Consider the following 22,952-nt stretch of genomic DNA (forward strand, 5'->3'; position numbering starts at 1 on the left):
TCGGTATGCAATTATGAATAAAAACAATGAGGTTTTTGCTTTTGTGGAATTTACATTTCAGTGGGATATGGATCAGAAAAAAAGCAAGCATACATGGAGTGCATGAGTGGCTCAGTTGGTTAAGCATCTGACTCTTGATTTCAGCTCAGGTCATGATCACATGGTCATGAGATTGAGCTCTTTTTCATGCTTTGCACTGAGCATGGAGCCTGCTTGGGATTCTCTCCCTCTCTCTGTGCCCTTCTTCTGCTCACATGTGCACATGCTCTATCTCTCTCTCTCTCAAAATAAATAGGCATGGAAAAAAATTAAGAAAAAGCAAGCATGCACATAAGCAAAAAAAGTTATTCAGTCAAATAAATATATTTGTAAGCTAGTAAATATTAGGGAGGAAATAAATAAGACCTGAGAGAGAGCATACCAGGAGACACCTGTCCTAGGTGAGATGATCAAGGAAGAAAGTAACATTTAAAGTAAGAATTAAAGGGGATACGAAGGTGATGTCCAATGTATTCATGGTGAGAAGAAGCAAGGTTCATTCAAGGAATTGAAAGAAGCCTAGCATAGCTAGAATAAGTGGACAAGGATGAGAGCTGCTCAGGAGGGGTGATGGACAGTGAAGACTAGACAGGCAGACCCCTGAAGATTCTGGTATTCAAGGGGAGATATGTCTGCAATATACAAGTTGAGGCCCAGGTCAGATCTTTCCTCTAAATAGATTTTGAGCATAGTATCTAATACCAACCCTTATGTTGTCAGTATGGGTAGTGGAGGGATACAGAATAATGGAAACATAAGATAATATGGAGAAATTTGTGGAAATTTTCTGTGGACAGAGCAATGCTTAGGAATCCTCTATAACTAGTCTTTTGGTTCAAGAGATAACAATAATTCATTTTTTCACTCTAGTCCTAAAATAAAGAGCAGAAAAATATATAATTGGGGTAAGCAAAGGTGAGGAAGCAGGAGGTGAAAAAGCAGGAGGATATAATTTTTTTAACCCGTCCTTAACTTAGAATAACACTATGCCTGATGGGTAGGAGGAATCATCACTGGAGAGGAAAAAAAAAATATGTATTTTTTTTTTCTTCCCAGTCTCTTCCAGATATAATAGCAATGAACTAGTGGGCATTTTCAGGAAAAACAAAAACAAGCCAACCTTTATGAACTCTAAGCAGCAGTGATGATGATGGATGTATGTAGTCATAAAGATGGTATGAATGTATAGGAATCACTGTTACAGAGTTTCGTGCAAGTGTGTTTGTGAGACAGATCTACCAGAAAATAGCACCAGTGGCTACTTAATTTGGGGGAACTTGTAGAAAGGAGGAAATAATTAGTGTATATTGTCTTAATTGGCTTGGGTTTCTCTAAAAGAATACCATAGACCAGGTGGCTTATAAACAAGAGACATTTATTTCTTATAGCTCTGAAGGCTGGGAGTTCCAAGATCAAGATGTTGGTACATTCAGTCTCTGTTCAGAGTCTACTTGCTGGTTCACTGGGACCTTACATGGCAGAGGAGGAAGGGAGTTCTGTTCTAATCCCATTCATGAGGGCTCATGACCTAATCACCTACCAGAGACCCCACCTCCTAATACTATCACATTGGGGATCAAGTTTCAACATATGAATGGGGGGGCACAAATATTCAATCTATAGCAAATATGTTTTGAGTTTTAGTTTGAGTTCTAGAGTTTCATTTTTGAGGGTATTGAAACTTCAGCCTACAAAAGAATTATTGAAGTCAAGATTTTTTTAAAGAATATTTCATTTTGGGTTCTGTGGGCACAATTGTGACAACCATTCTTCACACTCATATCCATATTTGCTTTTTATATTTGCTCTTCCCTGTCCCTATTCTTGTCATCCCACTTTCCTCCTATTGGGTCTCCCTTTTGGTTGACATGCATAAGGTAACTTCTAAGGCTCTGCAATCTTCCCTGGCTACGCAAATTGGGTCCACATAGGAAATTCCAGCTTCACGTGACCTCCTCCTGCCTGATACCCAGATCACCAGGAACAGGGCCAGGATAGGTCTTAGGCACAGACGAAAGAGGTGGACATTCAAGACTTGGGTGTCTTTTTCAGGCTCTCTACTGTGAAAGTAGATTTTCATCCAGTCTTTCCTAAAGTTATCTTGTAGATTTATGCATTTCAGTGTTTAAATGAAGAATATTGAAATTTATGAGCTTGGAGATAACTACCATGTTAAGATGTTAATGCCTGTGAATATTTACTATGAATTAATATATTGAAGTCTTTTTTAATTCAATAGCTAACCAAAGTAGGGATCAGGGGATGGACAAAGATAATGGGAGCTTTTGTGTGGAGGCTGTTACATATGGCTTTGAAATTTAATGGAGTATTCTTATCCAACATTTGGGGTTGTCTTACACAGAGGAAGTGAGTATTCTTGGCTTCCATTAGAATTTCCCAACTAAACACTGTTATCACCTTTATATTTTTATTATAACTTTAGTAAATTGATTAATAACCAATATATTGAAAAGCAGAGGGTTTTTTCTGGAAATATATTTTCATATTCCCTATAAATATGGTTTTAAATAAAATATTATAAGTTTTAAAACAACTCTTCTGATTCTCTTTCTTTTTTTCATCTTTATTTCTCATTTATCAGTGAACCATATCTCAATATAATATCCAGATTAAATGCTATTTTCCATCCTTTTAAATACTTCTATATTCTCATCTGTTTTTATGGCACGTTGCTGCATGTCTCCAGAGACACACAGCATTTTTATTTTCAAGTAAATTTATATTAGTTACAGTCTCCAGCTGTTTTAGATATAGGATCATTTCCTGTCGGTACTGTTTCCAGGACAATTCTTTTTCCCCTCACAAAAATGAAAAATGTAATTTAACAAAGACATCCTATAATTGCCTTCATATATAGCAAGGTATCTAGCAATCTAAATACTTATTTTATTTAAAACATCTGTCTACATAATATCTAGTGATTGTCCAGGGCTATATCATCCTTGGGAGAGGCAGATGCTGCCATTTTTATTTAATTTATAAGGAGCCATCAAAAATGTTTCCTTAGTATTGAATCTTCTGCCATTATGTCAAATTGTGTGTGTGTGTGTGTGTGTGTGTGTGTGTGTGTGTGTGTGTGTGTGTTTATGATAATAGCTTACCATTCTGGTGCTTGCAATTAGTTTAGCCTTTTTCAAATTGGGAAAGATCATTCTTCTAAAAATCACTATGGAAACATTCTGCAAGAATAGTAAGAATAGTAAGTAAGAATAGTCATATATATACATATGTATATGTATATATATGTGTATATATATATATATCATAATAAAAATGGTGGCATGTGCTCTACTCCTAGAACTAGCCTTACACTAGAATCATGTTAATTGCCACATTCATTTAGAGTCATTTGTCTGTAGTGCATTTTCTTTTCATTTATTAAAAAAAAAAAACTGTAAAGTTTTTATTGTGAAGTCATTCTACTGATTAGAGCAGCCAGCTGATATTTTTTGCTATTTTTCAGAAAACATATGGACGAAGATGGAAGTTTCTATAAAAGCTCTTTGTCTTGGGGGTGATGCTGAATGTTGCTTATAGAAGAATCCATTCGTAAACTCTATTTATTGTGCACGACCCTTGGAGCCTCAGATAAAGTGTTTAACTTTTAATAGATTGTATCAATTTAGGCTCAGCTGAATGCCAAAAACAAGAGACACCCAGGCTTACAATAGTGTGTCTAAATGAGAAAGTTTACCTCTTCCAGGAAAGTAATGAAAATATTCCTTTTTGGAACACTAAGAGTATGAAAGGGAAATGATTATGGTTCCCTACTGACATACAGTTATGATTGACAGGAAAAACCAACATGCGTGCCACCTGAGACGTCTTGTTCAGGAACTTTCTGGAGGGTAGTAAATTGGTGTTGGCACAAACACAAAAAAATAAAATGACTTGATTCAGCACTTTTCAATTCTAACTCCCCAAACACTAAAGAAAGAAGTAAATATTCATCAAATGATCAAAATTTATATTGATTTTTATTCTACATTAGCAGCTCAAAGTCGAGATTCTTGACAGGGTGGATGTCGGTTTGAATGATTCTCTTTGAAATGAGGATATAGGCACTGAGCTGAGTGCTACCGTGCATTCCTGAACCATAGGCCCTGATTATTAGAACCCTAGGAGGCTAAATTTTTAAAAGAACAGTATAAAGGCACACTTGTTCAGTTCTGTTTTGATAACTAAATTGTTATTATTAGTATGTAAAGTAATTCTTGTTGTTCCTGCTTCATTCCTTCCTCTCTATCACCATCTAAGGACAACTATTTTATAGAATTTCAAAGGAACTGGGGAGCATGTTGTAGCCATAGAGTTAATAGCAGCATTTGCCAGCATAATTGTACTTGGGAAGGAACTGCCAGTCCTGCAGGGCAAGAGAAGCTAAGATTGTATCTTCACATTATACATCTTTAATTTTTAGTTTCTGCCAGAAAGTAAATAAGGATTTGCTGTAGTGGAATTTGGAAGATGGGAACAAGGTGCAGCCATAGAATATAAACACAGACTTGATGCCTGTGTCATTGTGCAAAGATTTGCTAAGGAAACAGTAATGGAGAAACATCGAAATTCTAATCATCCCCTCCAGTCCACACAGTGTAATCACACTCCCTTCCCACCGTAGCTCATGACATAAAATGCTGAATTTTTAATGATTTTAACTACTTGCATTATAAAGAGGAGGATGGTGGTGGGTGAGGCTCTCCACAAATGCAGTTGCGTGATGTATTTGTTCTTTATATTTGTTAGGTGGAGGTGGTGGTGTTGTTTTTAATAAACAACTCATCTATCATTAAAATGGAGGAGGAAGGCATTTTTCTTTACACACAAATGCAGAATAAATAATGAAATTAGCATTCATGTTAATTTGTCCACTTTGTTTAAATGCTCACCATTTAACAAATATCATTAAAGACATAGCTTTAAAATTGAATTTTCTAAAGATTATCATGAATGTTTTTAATGGCTTGCAAACAGCATCAAGTCAGTAGAAATAAAGATGACTTTTGAAGGATATAAATACAGTATTTTTCACTTAAATCAGTTATCTTTTGTCTGATTTGATTATCCATATATCCATGAATGAAATATAAATAAACCTTGGGAAACTAAGGCTTGGTTTTCTGGAGCAGCCAGTATGGTCATAGGAGTTTTGTATCCTAATGTAAAAGATTAGTATATACAGTAGTCTTTTCTGAGTATAATATTGAGGTAGCTTTGAGTCACTTATTAAATACTTGATGTATATTTAATTCTTAACAATGGAAAAATATTTATGTTTTTAAATACTTTTATAACTCTCTTATCCAAGGATAATGTTCAAAAGAACATTCTAACTAACTTACTGTCTCTTTGTCAACATTTTTGAAGTGTAATATTAGTTTTATCCTTGGATGAATATTTTAGCTCCTATCATGCAGTACAATTTTTCTGTAATTCTAAGTTCTACGTTTCCTGAAGGCAGGGACCATGTCTGACCCAGATTTGTAACTTGCATGATATCTTACACTTAAGACTGGCAAGATATATTTGTCACATGAATAAATGAAGGCCCTTAATCAATTTTACTACAGAAAATACGTTGCTCCGTAATCCTGTGATTCTCTGCTCCAACTCTGTAAGAGAAGGAGGCTTTGCTATTCCACTTAGTCATGCACACAGGACTTAAAAACGTGAGATTCTGATCCACTGTGATGCCAAATGTTATTTGTACTTAGCCAGAATGTAGCTAATAATAAACATATTTAGAGAGTTCATTTCTGCACAGGGGAAATGAAATTTTTTTGTCATTGAGGTAAAATTGGTATGTAACATTAGATAGGTTTCTGGCATGCAGTGATATACTTTGATATTTGTATACACTACCAAGTGATCACCACTGTAAGTCTACTGACCATCCATCACCATACAATTGCATCCCTTTATCCACTTCACCCACCCCAAAGCCCCCTTCCCATCTGGTAACCACCAATCTGTTCTCTACCTATGGGCTTGCTTTTGTTTTGTTTTGTTTTGTTTTGTTTTGTTTTGTTTTGTTCTTTAGATTCCACATGTAAGTGAAATCATATGGTTTTTGTCTTTGTCTGGCTTAATTTCCTTGCATAATCCCTCAAGGTCTATCCGTGTTGTCACAAGAGGCAAGATTTCATTAATTTTTATGCGTGAGTAGTATTCCATGTATATATATATATATATATATATATATATATATATATATATATTCCACATCATCATTATCCATTCATCTATTGATGAACACTTAGGTTGTTTTCATATCTTGGCTACTGTAAATAAAGCTACAATGAACACAGGCGTGCATATATCTTTTTGAATTAGTGTTTTTGTATTATTTGGATAAATATCCAGAAGCAGAATTTCTGGATCATATGGTAGTTTTATTATTAATTTTTTTGAGAAATATCCATACTGTTTTCCATAATGGCTGCTCCAATTTACATTCTCACCAGCAGTGTATGAGGCTTCCCTTTTCCGCACATCTCCAACACTTGTTGTTTCTTATCTTGTCCAACAAGGTGTAAGCTGATGTCTCATTCTGGTTTTGATTTTCATTTCCTTAATAATCAGTGATGTTGAGAATATTTTCATGTGCCTTTTGGCTGTCTGTGTGTCCTCTTTGGAAAAATGTCTATTCCAAATGTCTGACCATTTTTTAATTGGGTTTTTTGCTTTTATTGTTGAGTTGTATGAGCTCTTTATCTGTTTTGGATATAACCCCTTATTGGATATGTGATTTGCAAATAACCTCTCCTATTCAGTAGGTTGCCTTTTAATTTTGTTGATGGTTTCCTTTGTTATGCAGAAACTTTTTATTTCGATGTAGTCCAATTTTTAAATTTTTGCTTTTATTTCCCTTACCTTTGGAGTCATACTCCAAACAATACAAAACAAAACATTGCTAAGACCAATGTCAAGGAGTTTACCACATGTTTTCCTCTGGGAGTTTTATGGTTTCAGGACTTACATTCAAATCTTTAATTCATTTGAATTAATTTTTGTGAATGGTATAAAATAGTGGTCTTTCACTCTTTTACGTGTGGCTGTACAGTTTTCCCAACACCAGTTTATTAAAGAGATTGTTTTTTCCCCATTGTATGTCCTTGCCTCTATTGTCAACAACCAGCTGATCATATATGTGTGGGTTTATATCTGGGATCTCTATTCTGTCCCATTGATTATCTGCCTGTTTTTATGCCAGTATCATACTGTTTTGATTACTACATCTTTGTTGTATAGTTTGAAACCAGAGAATGTGATACCTCTAGCTTTGTTTTTCTTTCTGCAGATTACTTTGGTTATTTGGGCTCTTTCGTGGTGCCATACAGATTTCACAATTATTTGTTTCTGTTCTGTGAAAAATGCCATTGGAATTTTGATAGGCATTACACTGAATCTGTAGATTGCTTCCTTCTGCTACCTTTGATTTTTGCTTGTTCTCCTTTTTTCTAGTTCCTTTAGATATAGAGTTAGATTGTTTACTTGAGATTCTTTTTGCTTGTTTATTGAGGTACGCCTGTACTGTTATAAACTTCTGTCTTAAAACTGCTTTTGCTGCATCCCATAGAATTTGGTATGGTTGTATTTCCATTTTCATTTGTCACCAGGTGTTTTTTGAACTCTCCTTTGATTTTTTTGTTGTTGTTGTTTTTGTTGAACCATTAGTTTTTCAGTAGGATGTTGTTTAATCTGTGCATATTTTGATCTTTCTAGATTTCTTCCTGTAATGTATTTCTATTTTCATACTGTTGTGGTCAGAAAAGGTGCTTCATATGATGTCAGTTTTCTTAAATTTGTTGAGACTTGTTTTGTGGGCTAACATATGATCTATCTTGGAGAATATTCCTGTGCAGTAGAGAAGAGTGTGTATTCTGCATTTGGATTTCAGATGGAATATTCTGTATATATGTATTAAGTCCATCTGGTCTAATGTATCATTTAAGGCTGATGTTTCCATATTGGTTTTCTGTCTGGATGACCTATCCATTGATGTAAGTGGTTTTAAAAGTCCTCAACTATTGTTTTATTGTTGTTAATTTCTTTCTTAGGTTTCTTAATATTTAAGTTCTCATATGTTGGGTGCATAAGTATTAACAAATGTTATATCCTCTTGTTGGATTGACCCCTTTATCATTATATAATGGCTTTCTTTGCCTTTTATTACAATCTTAGCTTTAAAAATTTTTTTTCTGATATAGGTATAGCAGCACCATCTTTCTTTTTTAAATTTTTTTAAAAGTTTATTTATTTTGAGAGAGAGAGAGAGAGAACATAAGCAGGGTAAGGACAGACAGAAGGAGAGACAGAATCCTAAGAAGGCTCCAACCTGTCAGTGCAAAGCCTGAACACCGTCTTTCTTTTTATTTCTATTTGCATAGAACATCTTTTTTTCAGCACTTCCTTCAGTTTCTGTCTGTATCCTTAGATCTGAAGTGAGTGTCTTATATGCAACATATAGATGAATCTTGTTCTTTTATTCATTCATCCACTCTGTGCCTTTTGTTTGGAAAATTTAGTCCATTTATATTTAAAATAATTATCAACAGGTATGTATGTATGTATGTATTACCAGTTTATTAATTTTGTACTTCCTCTCTGTTCCTTTCTTCTATTGTGGTTTGGTGATTTTCTTTAATGTTACGTTTAGGTTCTTTTCTCCTTATCTTTTGTGTATCTACTGTAGATTTCTGCTTTGTGGTTACCATAAGATTCACATGTAACATCCTATGTATATTACAGTCTATTTTAAGTTGATAGCATCTTAAGTTTGAGCACATTCTGAAAAGTCTGCATTTTTACTCCCCTCCTCAATGTTCTGTTTTTGACGTCCTAGTTTACTTTTTTTGTGTGTGTGTGTATCCCTTAACTAATTATTATGGTTATAGTTAATTTTACTACTTTTGTGTTTTAACCTTCTTATAGCTTTACATGTGGTTAATATACTATCTTTACAATATACATGTATTTACTAGTGAGAGTTTTACATGCACATGTTTTCTTGTTACTAGTTAGTGCCTTTCTTTCCATTTTAAAGAAATCCCTTTAATATTACTTGTAAGGCCAATTTAGTGGTGATGAACCCCTTTAATTTTGCTTATCAGAAAAACTCTTAATTTTTCCTTCAGTTCTGAATGATAAACTTGCCAGGTAGAGTGTTCTTGGTTTGAAGTTTTTTGTTTTGTTTTGTTTTGTTTCTTGTTTGTTTGTTTGTTTGTTTGTTTTTTCCTTTTAGCAGTTTGAACATATCATACCACTCCCTTCTGGCCTGTAACATTTTGGCTGAAAAATCAGCTGATAACCTTATGGGGGCTCCTTTGTACATAGCCATTGTTTTTCTCCTGTTGCTTTTAAGTATTCTCTCTTTAACTTTTGACATTTTAATTTCAATCTGCCTCGGTGTGGAGATTTTTGGTTCATTTTATTTGGAACTCTCTGCTTCCCGGATTTGGATGTCTATTTCCTTCTCTATGTTAGGGAAGTTTTCAACCATTATTTCTTCAAGTAACTTTTCTACCACTTTTTCTTTCTCTCTCTTTTCCATCTATAATGCAGATGCTTTTCTCTTGATGTTTGGTGTCCCACAGGTCCCTTAAGCTATCTTCACTTTTAATTTTTTTTTTTTTCTGTTCTCCTTGGATGAGTACCACTGCCTTGTCTTCCAAGTCACTGATCCTTTCTTCTAGTTCTTCCAGTCTGATGTTGAACTTGTCTAGTGTATTTTTTAGTTCAGCTATTGTATTATTCAGTTCTGTGAGTTCTGTTTGGTACTTTCTTATGTTTTCTATCTCTTTGTTGAAGTTCTTACTGTGTTCATCCATACTCCTAAGTTCATTAAACATCTTTATGACCATTACTTTGAGCTCTTTATCAGGTAGATTATTTATATCCATTTCATTAAGGTCTTTTTCTGAGCTTTTGTCTTGTTTTTTTAACTGGGAACACATTCCTGTCTCTCTTCATTTTGCTTGACTCTTTGTGTTTGTTTCTATCTATTAGATGAAACAGCTGCCTGTCCTAGTCTTGAAGGAATGGCCTTATGTAGGTGATAGAACTTATGGCTCAACCTTGCTCTCTAGCTTTTGGTTGTTTCTCAGACCTTTGTGATTGTCTAAATAGCCTGATTTGTTGTTGATAGTTCCCTGCTGTTGAGGGTGTGCCTAAATCTCTCAGTGTTCTAAATGGAGGGATCTAAGACAGTGCCTAGTTTTAGGGTAATTGTAAACCAGATCTTCAGGCAGCATCTTTTAAGGTATTTAAGTATCTACAGTCTTGTGGGTCTACAATCATAAACCCTGCTGACTTCTAGATCAGGAGATCTGGAGGTATCTATTGGACAATAGTTTAAATATTGTGGCTTTTGATGTGTGTATAAGCACCTTTCTGGGAGGTATCAGTTAGCTGTGGTGAGGCCAAAGAAGGATGAAAATATTATATCTTTCCACCCATATTCCCTGGGGGGCAACTCTGTTGCCTCTGGATGTAGGGCAAACCTAAAACCTGCCCCTCAGGCCTGAAGCTCCAGGACAAGAAAATAGGCCTTTTTTATATGATGGCTGTAGGTGATGGTCTAGTGTTTGTGCAGTGCCCTGGGGGTGGTAGCCTGCCAAAGACTATCTCCTCAATTGTTTCAGACCTTTGGGAACCAGAAATACAATCCCCCTGACTACCAGAGGCAGATGTTCAAGGAACATCCACTGTATGGGTTGCATGTTCCCACCAGCTACTGTGGAGAGGAGGGGAGTAAGGCTTGGAGATGCGGGGGTTGGGGGAGCACTCAGGTAGTCCTTTATGATGCCTGAGGGATTATGGCTGTGGTGTGTGGGGGAAGTGTGTTCAGCCAACCTAGCGAGGGTATAGTGGGGCATGGCTGCAACTCCTAGATGTAGGCACTCCCACCAGAGCTAGCAGGCTAGGAAGTAATGTGAAAATGTCCCTCCATGGGGCCAACACCAACAAGACAGAAGCAGAATGCAAAAATGGCTCCCACCAGTGCATTTGTCCTCAGAGAGAGAATTCCAACAGGCTCCTGACTTTCTGGTAGATACTTTAATATTAACAAATGAGTGTCCTTCATTTATGATAGGTGCATTTTAAACTGTGCTTTGTGCTGGGTTCCTAGGCTACTGGGTCTGTGCATGAGCCCTTTAAGGGTAGATTTTACATTCCCTACAGCCCTATAGTTTTCCTAGAAGTAAGTCCTATTGGTTTTTGAGGCCAGACACTTTAGGACCCATCTCTCCATTGCAGTTTATTCTTTGCTGTGGAGGTGCTGTTCAGCTACCTTTCAGGTCCTTTTCAGATAGAATTGTTCCATATGTAGCTGTATATTTGTTGTGTTCATGGGAGAAGGTGAGTTCAGGATTCTTCTATACTGTCATCTCAAACCCTCTTCAAAGGAGATGCACTTTGAATTCAGTTCCAGAGGTGAGTAATTTTAGGAAATTATGAACCACATACAATGACGACAAAAGCAAAAATGCCCCCAAATAACTAGAATCTTGAGGGAAAAACCCCAGGAATACTGTAAAATGACAACTCTAAATCCTGGAGTGAGTATGGGGAGCTCTACCAAACAAAATTATGGAGATTTACAGTGTAGATTCTAATAAACCCTGGAAGTCCTTGTCAGGACTGTGGGGTCTTGAGACCTGTAGGTGCTTCCAGAAGAAGAGGCAGTCTCGGCTAGTTGCATGAGAGGGATACAATGGGGAAGAAAAAGAGAAGTCATAGTAAATATTTATATAAGGAGGAGAAGAAGGCATGTGCTTACATTTACTGCATCAAAGGTTAAAAAAGTCTGTGTAGGAAAAGTAGAAATATATTTCCAAATGACAAAATTATTGCCAGAAAAAGTACTATCTTCTCTCTTTTTTACCCCCCCACATTATATTAAAGGATCTTCCTGAGTAACTGTGGACTCTTCCAAAAACAAACTGTGGCATTGTTAATGTCTCCTCCAAAAGCTCAAATACTCTTTTTCTTTAAAATGAGAAATCAGATTTTATTAAGCTAAAACAAGTTCCTACCCAGAAGACTTAAAGACTTAAAACTTGTTTTGAAACGCATTGTGAAGATAACCACATGAAGAAAATAGCTCAAGTTTTTATTCTATGTGTGTGTGACTGCCATCATTAGTTTCTAATATAGTGTATGACGTATAAGATCACTCTGTTAGCTGAATAAAACATTATCAAGTGATTCCTGAATTAAAGCTTTCCTTTTCTTCTTTGAGAAAAGTAAGTAAGTTATATATTTCAATAATTTTCTTTTGTGAAAGAAAAGAATCTCCTTTTTAAGTGAGAATGATTCCAGCGGTTTCAGAAATCAAGCTGAGGCTGCAGCCTTCAATCTATTTTATTTCTTTGTACATTTTAAACTGTTTCAGATTTTCAAACTCAGTAAAATTTATTCAGCCAATTTTTATAGAACACCTGTGATATACCCTATGCTGTGCTAGGTGCTGTTGATACTGCAACAAGCACATAGACAAAGTCCCTGCCCTCATGGGGCTTCTAATCCACTGGAGGAAGATGGACAATACAAAATAAGTAACATATTTTGGCTAGATATGGTAAATATGTATGAAAGAGTATAAGGATGTGGGGGGTGGGTGTAAGTTGAATTTTTAAGTAGGAGATCAAAGAAGACCTGAATGAGAAGATGACATTTTTGCAAAGACCTGAGAGAGGTTAGGGACTGAGCTGTCATGCAAATAAGGCCAAGTGCCCCTAGAGCATACCTACTAGCCCTGCTGGAGCAGGTCAGTATAGGTTGAGGACTGAGGACTAACTGTTGGCATGGGGAATGTGGACAAAACCCTGACTGGAGTGTGTTCAAGAGAAAATAAGAGAGGAATTGGACATAGTGAATAGATAGTGTATATCTATATAGTATAAAAGTGACTTTGCAATAATGGAGCACAGAGAAATGGGGCTTTGGCCAGGGGATAGATTAGTGTCAATTGGTGTATAAGGATTATTTTTCCTTTTCTTTCTTTCTTTCTTTTTTTTTTCTCAGCAAGGGAAAAGCAACAGCATTTTTTTCTGGCTGATGTGCTGATGAGAATAATACAGAAGAGAGAAAAAAACTTTATGCAGGAAAGAAGGGCGATTTACCACAGAGGTGACAATCTTTATGTAGATAAGAGGAGATCTGGTGCACAGGTGAAGGGGACCAGACTTAGAAAGGAAAAAGGACTGTTTCCACAGAAACAGGAGGGAAGGAAGAGGATGTGGACCCAGATGCAAGAAGGCAGGTAGTTGTGGTGGGAAGCTATGAAATACAGTATGAATGAGTGGGCAGACTTCTAATAGCATGAGTTAAGAAATAGTGAAATTAATTTTAACATTCTCAGGATACTTAACCCAGCAAAGGGTGCTGGGACATGCAGCAATGATGAAATAATTGATATCTCTTGACTAAATCAGTGCTTTTTAAGGCAAGGATAAAGGATATGTCTATATGTAATTATAAAAGTGATTATGTGTTTAATCATTAAAGATTGTTAGGACACAATGGAGTACTACGTGGCAATGAGAAAGAATGAAATATGGCCCTTTGTAGCAACATGGATGGAACTGGAGAGTGTGATGCTAAGTGAAATAAGCCATACAGAGAAAGACAGATACCGTATGTTTTCACTCTTATGTGGATTCTGAGAAACTTAACAAACCCATGGGAGAGGGGAAGGAAAAAAAAAAAAAGGAGGTTAGAGTGAGAGAGAGCCAAAGCATAAGAGACTCTTAAAAACTGAGAACAAACTGAGGGTTGATGGGGGGTGGGAGGGAGGGGAAGGTGGGTGATGGGTATTGAGGAGGGCACCTGTTGGGATGAGCCCTGGGTGTTGTATGGAAACCAATTTGACCATAAATTTCATATATGGAAAAAAAAAGATTGTTAAGAAATTTAACCCTTCCCGCAAATTTATCATGGGTTAGCTATATTGTTATTCGATTCAGTATCAAGGGGAACTGTATGGTTGAGTAATTATTCAGGCCCTAAAAGAAGATTATTGAATTTGGACCACTACATATGAAGCCAAATTTAAGTAAACTATTTTAACACACTGTGCCTTATATTCTGATTAAGTTATTAATGTGTAGTCTAAATTTGAAGAGGTGTATCCCTTGTGACTTAGGTTCTAGGTGCTTATAAAACAAAGGCACAAAGGTGCTATTAGGAATAGCGAAGGAATGCAAAGGAATTATATTCAATCTCAGATGGGAAGGCAGCGTTTCTAACTTTATTATGTGTATTAGTCTGCTAGGGTGGCAATAACAAAATACCACAGACTGGTGGCTTAAACAGCAGAAATGTATTTCTCACAGTTGTGGAAGCTAAAAATTCCAAATCAAGATGTTGGCAGGTTTGGTTTCTTGTAAGGCATCGCTCTTTAGCTTGGAGACATCCATCTTCTCACTGTGTCCTCACATGGCCTTTTCTCTTTGTCCCTACTTTTCATCTTCTTATAAAGATACCATTCCTATTGGATTAGGGCCCCACCCTTGTGGCCTCATTTAATCTTAATTCCCTCCTTAAAGACTATCTCCAAATATGGTCATATTGGGTGTTAGGACTCCAACATATGAATTGGGGGTGGGAGGAGCTCAGTCCATATTATGTTAAAGGTTTACTAGAGGTACAAGCTACTAGAATATCTTAGGCATTTATTTGGGACACTGGCCTTCTGGCCTGATGGAAACTTGATTCCTTCTCAATGCAGTATTCTCAAAGTACATCAGGAGGTAAGTGCTTTATGAGCGTATTTGGACTAATCCATCAGATGACTCCCTTGCCATGAGAGAAAAGGGGAGATGGAGGAAGATTAAGGCCATTACAGAAACAGTGGCATCTTCTGTTGTCATGTTGTTGGATAGCATCCATATTCTCTAACCTGACGTCCTCTTCTCTGTAAGACTCTTCTTCTAAATGCCCCAAAGCTCCAGCCCCCTCTCTGAACATGCCATATCCTTTCATGACTCTAGGCCTTTGAACAAACAAATCACTGCCTATAAAGAATCTATCTGCTTCTTCACCTGACAAAATCATACCCATCCTCCCAGATCTGGCTCAAATGACACCTCTCCTAGGCTTTTACTGCCCATTCCTCATTTTCAGACAATTAGTTGTTTGTTTGTTTTTTAATTCCCATCCTCCCCACATTCATTTTACATAGCACACTTGAGGCTATCTGTTGGCATAGCTCTTTCCTTCTCCAAAGGGACTGTTTTTTCCTCGTCGTACACATAGTCCCGGGTGCAGTTCCTGACACATGTTAAAGGCTCAATGTACATATGAGTAATAAGTGGATAGATGGATGAATGTATAATTCATTTATTCAACAGTTATTTACTGAGCCCCTATCATATTCTGCCAAGGTTCTGGGAGTACAAAATAACAAAGGAGACAGACAGACCCAGTCCCATTATGGAGCTTAGAGTCTGGAGACAGAGACAGAGTATAAACAAGTAAATATGAGAATTTTTAAATTGTGATATATTCTGTAAAAGAAATTAATACTGTTCCAAAGGAGAGAAAAAATAGAATGAATATACCTTTGATAGGGTGATCAGGGAAGGCCTTTCGAGAGATAAAATGTCAACTGAGAAGTGAAGGATGAGAAGACATTAGTAAGAGAGTGTTCCAGAGAAAGAGAGCAATATGTGCAAAGGCCCTGAGATTGGAAAGAGTTGTTTAAAGAACTGAAAATAGACAGAGATGACAGGGCATGGGGATCATGAGAGAGACAATTAGAAAATGACATCTGAAGAACCAAATGTCTTGGAGCATAGAAGTTTGGGATGTTTGTTTGTTTGTTTTTGGGTTTTTGTTTTGTTTCATTTTGTTTTGTTTATTTTATTTTTTTATGAGAACCACTGAAGCCACTATAAAGGAAGATTGGAGGGGCAGGAATGGGTGAGTAGAGATGAATGTTAGAAGATAACTGTTGCACTGCAGAGGAGAGGTGATGAAGGCGTGGACTAGGCTAGCAGGAATGCAGATTGGGGAGACAGACTGGAGAGACATTTTGGAAGAAGAATCAATGGAATTTAGAGAGTAAATGGCTGTGGGAAATGAGTAAAGGGAGGAATTAAGGATAACTTTCAGTTTTCTGACCTGAGCAACACATGGTGCCATTTATTTGAAAGGAAGGACGTAAGTGCAGAATGTTTTGGGGGATGTGGTGAGGATGAGAATGAAGCATTCAGTTTTGAATACTTGTGCCTAAAGTAAATCCAAGGAGCAGTGTCAGGTGTTTGCTTGGATGTATAATATGGAGCTCAGAAAAGATTAGGAGCCATTACTATATAGATTTCAGTGAAAGCCATGGAGAATAGTATAAATAAAGAAAAGCAATCCAGAATTAAGCCCTGAAACAACAACTAGTGATCTCAGCTCTGATTCAGAAATCAATCAGTGAACCATCTGTAAAACAGATTTGGTGATGGTAGAGAAGGAAGGAAGGAGAGTGATTGAGAATCCATCACATTAGGTCAGCTAAGGGGTAATGCAGACTTTGAGTAGAATAAGTGAGAACTGATATTTTTTTCTGTCATCATATACTCTCTCCCATGGCATTCTCATTTCCTCTCCTAATGTCAGCCATTGCTTCTAGGTTTATATATCAGACTTAATTTTTTCCACTTGTTTACTGATCATCTGCTTTTGGGTGTTCCACCAGTACCTCAAACCAAAAGACTCAAATCCAGATCATCTGTTTCATCCATCCATATTTCTGTTTTTTTACACCTACTCTAATTGATGGCACCATAGGCTTTTCAGCAACCAGGAAGTAACAAGTTGATCTGTCACTGTATTTGCACCCTCTTTTTCCTTTATTTTCCTTAATGAGTAAGTTGCCAAATTCTGTTGATAACATAACAGTAATGTTATTTAATCAAGTTGAGCTACCATTTGTAAAATATAGTATTTTACAGAGTATCCACTATTATCATAAATGCTAACAAATAAAATTCCTTTAATCAGAAATTCACTGTTACTGTTTTTTAAAGTAGTATATTTTCTTCATATCTTCCTCCTAAAAATTTATCTTTGGACTAAGATATAGTATGAGAAAAATTTAACCAGTCTGCAGAGAGTTAGACTGGCAAAGCTATTCAACCTTAGCAGAAGGAGCTATTTTGGTTCTATTTTTATCATCGCATTTAGGAATGAATCATTGAAAGCAGAGAGAGAAATAGAGATGGATAGGAAAGACTTGGGCCATCTAATTCATCTCTTTGTTAGTGCAGGGAAGTTTCCTATGTCAAATGCCTGTGAGATATTGTGCAATAAAAGTCTTAAATTACAACATTTCAATCATTTTCATAAGGTGACTAATTATCTTTGAGTTGCTCTCCACATTGTTCTCTGAACTCCTTTCCATGTATCCCTGTCATATGAGAGGTATGTTCCTTTGTACACAGAAATGGCCTAGAGTCTCTGAGGGATGAGTTCCAGTTATTTTTCTATAGTAGTGATATCTACATTAAGTTGACTTCATTCTTGATGATTCTTTTTGTGACCAGTGACACACGTTTGTGAGATCATTATCCAGAATGAGGATGGTCTGGCTTGTTATCTTAGGATGTTTAAAAACTTATGAGAATCTCTAGGGATCAGACATGTCCCTTGGCACCTAATGGTGGAGAAACATTATTTGAATGGGTTTTCCAATAGAATACATGGTATGGGAAGACCTCTTTATTATCCCTACAGCTTGGAAGAGGGGAAGGATAAAAGGGGTTGGCATTTGGGAGGATTATTGTTTTTAAGTTCTTTGACTATTACTTTCCAGTTAGTTTGGGCAAGAAAAATTCACATGAACCATTATATAGATTATAGCTTTTAATTGATTTCTGAAATTTCAGTGATCAAAATATAGTAATTTTAGCATTTTTATAAGTTCGTCCTCCATAGTCTAGAGCGTTCATAATTAGCTGCTTGTAGAAAGCAACAACATAGGAACTTCAGAGATCTTACATTTCATAAACTACCCGTTTCATTTACAGAGTCCTGATTTGCTGTTTTAAGCAGCTGCCCCTTTGTAACACTGTTTTTGTTGTTGTTGTTGTTGTTGTTGTTTTGTTTTGTTTTGTTTTGTTTTTCTTCCATGGTCAAGTCTATACAGCCAGAGAGCAGGCAAAAGGCCTTGATTGGTTCACAAAAAGTAGGACCTTGTGTCTGACTTGGCTTTTCTTAAACATTACAGAATTCTGGCAACTACCCAACAGCTGACCCAGAACTGTTTTTAACACAATATGTAATTAAATTAGAAAGAAGTAGCAGTTTTAAGGCTTATCAGAAATGTTAACAGACATGGATAGATTTTGTGAAGTACGCCAAAAGAAAATAAGAGTTCCTTTGGTGCGCAGTGCACATGAAGTCAGCATTTCTCCCTCCCCTCTACCATGGGCACGCATTCCCGGTCTCATCTGGTGTTCTGGGGAACCCTAAAGCCACAGGGATCATAACAGCTGCAATAAATAAAGCATCTATTCAATAAATTTCCATGCCAAATATTATTCAGCATTCTTTTGGCCTTGGTTTGATAGAAAACAGCATGGTGAACTTACTACCTCTCTTTACTACAGTAAGCCCCAAGTAAATATGAAAGATGTAACAATTCAAACCAACATGTAAGCAAAATCATGATTCTGTCTGTTTTAAAATTAAGGTAATAATACAGGGGACCCCCCCAAAAAAGTAACAAAGGAAGTCTATTGTCATTATTGAAGATACATTAGAATTTGTACTAGGCTTTTATTCTTCTCAGGGAAGATAATGAGAAACGTTCAGAATATATGTCCATGAAAATGTATGGGTTTGAGGGAGATCTTTAAAAAATGAATGTTACATATGTGGCAATATAAGGAAGAATATTATTAAGGAATTTCACAGAATTTTTATGTAAAATCTCATCATGCAGTATTATGATCACAAGGATATTTTGTGATATTTACTGAGTCTTCTGAGAGTTCACTTATTCAAGTCATATTTTAAGGAGGAACTTATAAGATTCAGATCTAAAGTATAATTCTGTAATATGCCCAGCTGATCCCATTAAATCCAACCCAAAAAGGAACGGTATAATGATGTGAACAATTCCCATTCTTTGAGTTGTTACACCTCACTTGAAATGCATTCCTTCTGGATTAAAACAGCAATTCCCCTTTGTTTCTCTCTCCAGGCTGAGGTTCAGCTATGCTACCTGGAAGCACAAAGAGATGCTGTTGAGCAGATGTCCCTAAAGCTGTACAGCGAGCAGTACACCAGCAGCAGCAAGAGGAAAGAAGAGTTTGCTGATATGTCAAAAGTTCATTCAGTGGGAGGCAATGGGTAGGGAGCTATTCTTTTTGTTGTTTTATTCTCACTAATCTCTACTTTTTCAATGATTCTCCACTGGTTAGCGTTAGGCAAGGCATTTTCTCCTTAGCTAACAGACCAGTCAAAGCTCAGTAGAGTAGGCGTTTACGTTCTTTTCCATTTGTGCCAGAATGGAAGAGTGTGGATTTTATCAGACTCTCTCATCTAACCCAGAACTTCCTAACTTTCCTGTTATTTTTTTCAAAACAGGCTTTTTGCAAGCTTCAAATCTCTGTTTCAAAGTAGTGATGTTGGGAATGTTTGTGTGACTATGTTGTGCTTATAGTATTGGTCTTTCTTCTTCATAAATTTTTTTCAGTGTTTTTTTCCCCCTTTTTAACTTTACCATTTATTTTAAAGTCTATCCAAAGGACTTTTAAATATCAAAATCTCACTGGAAATTTGGTACTACATAATTTTCCTGAAAACATAGATATTTAATCATTCTTCATAGACACTGGGTTAGCCAGTTGCATTCACATAAAGTCAATTAGAGTAACAGTCTAGCACTAGAATTGTCCATGGTATGTGAAAGGACCCAACAAATTCAGTGACCCATCAACAACTTCCCTCAGCCTGACACACATGGCTGTATTTACATTGTACTAAATACCCAAATATACTATATTCAATTTATATATAATATGTTCAATTATACTATTGAATAATAACTTACACTTTCAGATATTTCCAAATGACTTAAAAAAATTTTTTTAACATTTATTTATTATTGAGAGACAGAGAGAGACAGAGCATGAGCAGGGGAGGGGGCAGAGAGAGGAGACACAGAATCTGAAACAGGCTCCAGGCTCTGAGCTGTCAGCACAGAGCCCAACGTGGGGCTTGAACCCACAAACCGTTAGATCATGACCTGAGCTGAAGTCAGATGCTTAACCGACCGAGCCACCCAGGCACCCCACTGTGCCACCCAGGCGCCCCTCCAAATGACTTTCAAGTTATACAAATACTGCATGTATATATATATTTTTCTTTTTTTTCTTTTCTGGCTCAATTCTATTATTTTATAGGTGATTATTAAAGAATAAAAGAATACTAATTAAATTTAATTATTTCATTGTTTTAATGACTTAATAATAAGTATACTCATAAAAATGGGAACAGTAACCTATTTCACTTTTATACTTGCGCCAGACAATAAGGGGGAGAAACTGTTCCCTCAAGTTCCATTACATACATGTTAATAAGCGTCATATGGGGTTTAACTGTAGCCAAAATATTCCCTGAAAAGGCAGGAAGAAAGAAATCTTTTTGTGCACTTGTTTGCATTTATACTTTAAATGCATGTAGTTACAGATATTTTGGGATAAATTAAGTACTGATTATAAATTCTGTCTTGTGATATAACCTAAGGTCTAAGAATACAGGAAAATGATGCGGGTTATAATTCTGTTTAGGAAATGTACTAAATTTTCCTAATTTTCAAATTTTCAAATTTTCAAATTTCAAATTTCCAAATCTATATAATTTGTTGCTCTATCAAGATATTAAAAAAATTTTTTTGATGTTTATTTTTGAGAGACAGCATGCACACGCACATGCAAGCAAGTGGGGAGGGGCAGAGAGAGAGGGAGACACAAAATCCAAAGCCACCTCCAGGCTCTGAGCTGTCAGCACAGAGCCCAGCATGGGGCTCAAACCCATTAACCATGAGATCATGACCTGAGCCAAATTCAGACGCTTAACCAACTGAGCCACCCAGGTTCCTCTTTCTATCAAGATATTTTTTATATACAGATACATTATGTATATAGAAAAGCATTGCAGCATATAAGAAAGAAAAGGTTAGGTCTTGGAGCATGAACAATAAGCTGTTTTGAGGCTTTAATGTGCTTTAATTTCTCTCTGTGCCTAAATAGTCTTTGGCGTAGATGCAAGCACAAACTTTAGGTCACATTTTCATGTTTTCTGAAAGCCCTGGGGACTGAGCGGGCACCTCGTGCTTCTGACCTCAGATTCCAAGGACCCAACCTGAGTACTTACTCTGGGCTTCAAAAATCATAAATTTGCCCTGGGAATTGCTTAGTTAACAACAAGCATTGTTCTGTGAAGTGGGAGTAGGTGAACTTGCCTGATATCCTTTGTTTATGCTCCTTGGGGTGCTGAAGGCTGTGCATTGTGCAGAAATTTAAGAGTGTACTGAAGAAAAGGCAGCTATTTAATACTAAAGACAAAAACCATATACTCCTTTCTATTTTCTGTTTACATACAGAAAAGCATTGTTTGAGGAATGCATGTGGGTGAGGTTATCTGGGGTGTCCTGCCCCCGAGACTCCCTGCTCCCACAGTCAAATCCTTAATTCTGGAGCCTTAAGAACACCGCCTTGTAAAATTATCTGCTCCAATGATACATAAACTTCATTAATAGTTTTGTTGCATAGAATGAGCATTGTTTGCAATAAGCAATTGTGGGAATAGTGTGGGCTTTCTAGGGTCTTCATTCCATATACAGACATCCAATCTACTAAAGAGAAAATTAAGGACTCCTGGGTGGCTCAGTTGGTTAAATGTCCAACTCTTGGTTTTGGCTCAGGTCATGATCTCACAGTTTGTGAGCTTGAGCCCCACATCAGGCTCTGTGCTGACAGTACAGAGCCTGCTTGGAATTCTCTCCCTCCCTCTCTCTCTGCACCTTCTCTGCGAGCTCTATCTCAAAATAAATAACTAAACTTAAATTTTTTTTTTAATTAAGCTGGTGATACAATTTGTATATTTTTATTTCCTCCCCATGTCTACATGCACACTATCAGTATGTGGTTGAAAAAATGTATAAGCTACTCCAGGGAAAACTCAGCAGCTGGATAGAATGGTGATCTTAAATTTCTAGGAAGTTTACATAACCACAGTATTGCTTAGAAATGAATTTTAATCGCTTTTTGGACTTTTGGCTAAGATCAAGTGTAGAAATGAATTTTAACCTCAGGGCACCTGGGTGGTTCAGTCGGTTAAGTATCTGATGCTCAGTTTCAGCTCATGTCATGATCTCACAGTTTTGTGAGTGTGAGCCCTGCATTGGGCTCTGTGCTGACCATGTAGGCGGATCCTGCTTGGGATTCTTTCTCCCTCTTCCTCTCTCTCTACTCCTACCCTGCTCGGGATGTTTCCGTGTCTCTCAAAATAAATAAATGAACTTAAAATATTTCTTAAAGAAATGAATTTTAACCCCTCTGGCTTAATGAAAAGTTGGGTGGCAAAGTGATAGAACAGAGCTTATATACAACTATGAACTGTGTATTGAACAGTCATGAATATTTGTGGTAGGAAGATTTCTCTGAATATGTGAGGCTGTGTGAGTGCTAGTAACAGAGTTGTTTACCTATGGGAGACCATTGGCACTGGCTCCAGCACCACAAAGCAGGAAACTATGGCTTCCTGAAGGGACGTGCAATGCACGAATCACTGATGATTATTTATGGGAGCAGATTGGTGCTTTTTGATTCCTGCCAAGTTAAATGAAAACACAGATTTGTTTTGTTTGTTTTTTTTGTTTGTTTGTT

General features: G+C 36.6%; 1 protein-coding gene across 6 annotated transcripts in view; it reads left to right on the top strand.

The window, feature by feature from the left end:
• AKAP6 (A-kinase anchoring protein 6) overlaps window positions 1-22,952 on the top strand; it is a 483,440-nt gene that overhangs the window by 315,761 nt on the left and 144,727 nt on the right. For all 6 annotated transcript variants that reach the window (XM_045450650.1, XM_045450656.1, XM_045450655.1 and 3 more), the window contains exon 8: window positions 19,262-19,410. In XM_045450650.1, coding sequence (XP_045306606.1) covers window positions 19,262-19,410 — 149 coding nt within the window. The remainder of the gene's footprint in view (window positions 1-19,261; window positions 19,411-22,952) is intronic.

The sequence above is a fragment of the Leopardus geoffroyi genome, chromosome B3, assembly GCF_018350155.1.
Source record: "Leopardus geoffroyi isolate Oge1 chromosome B3, O.geoffroyi_Oge1_pat1.0, whole genome shotgun sequence".
In the NCBI taxonomy this organism is placed as follows: domain Eukaryota; kingdom Metazoa; phylum Chordata; class Mammalia; order Carnivora; family Felidae; genus Leopardus; species Leopardus geoffroyi.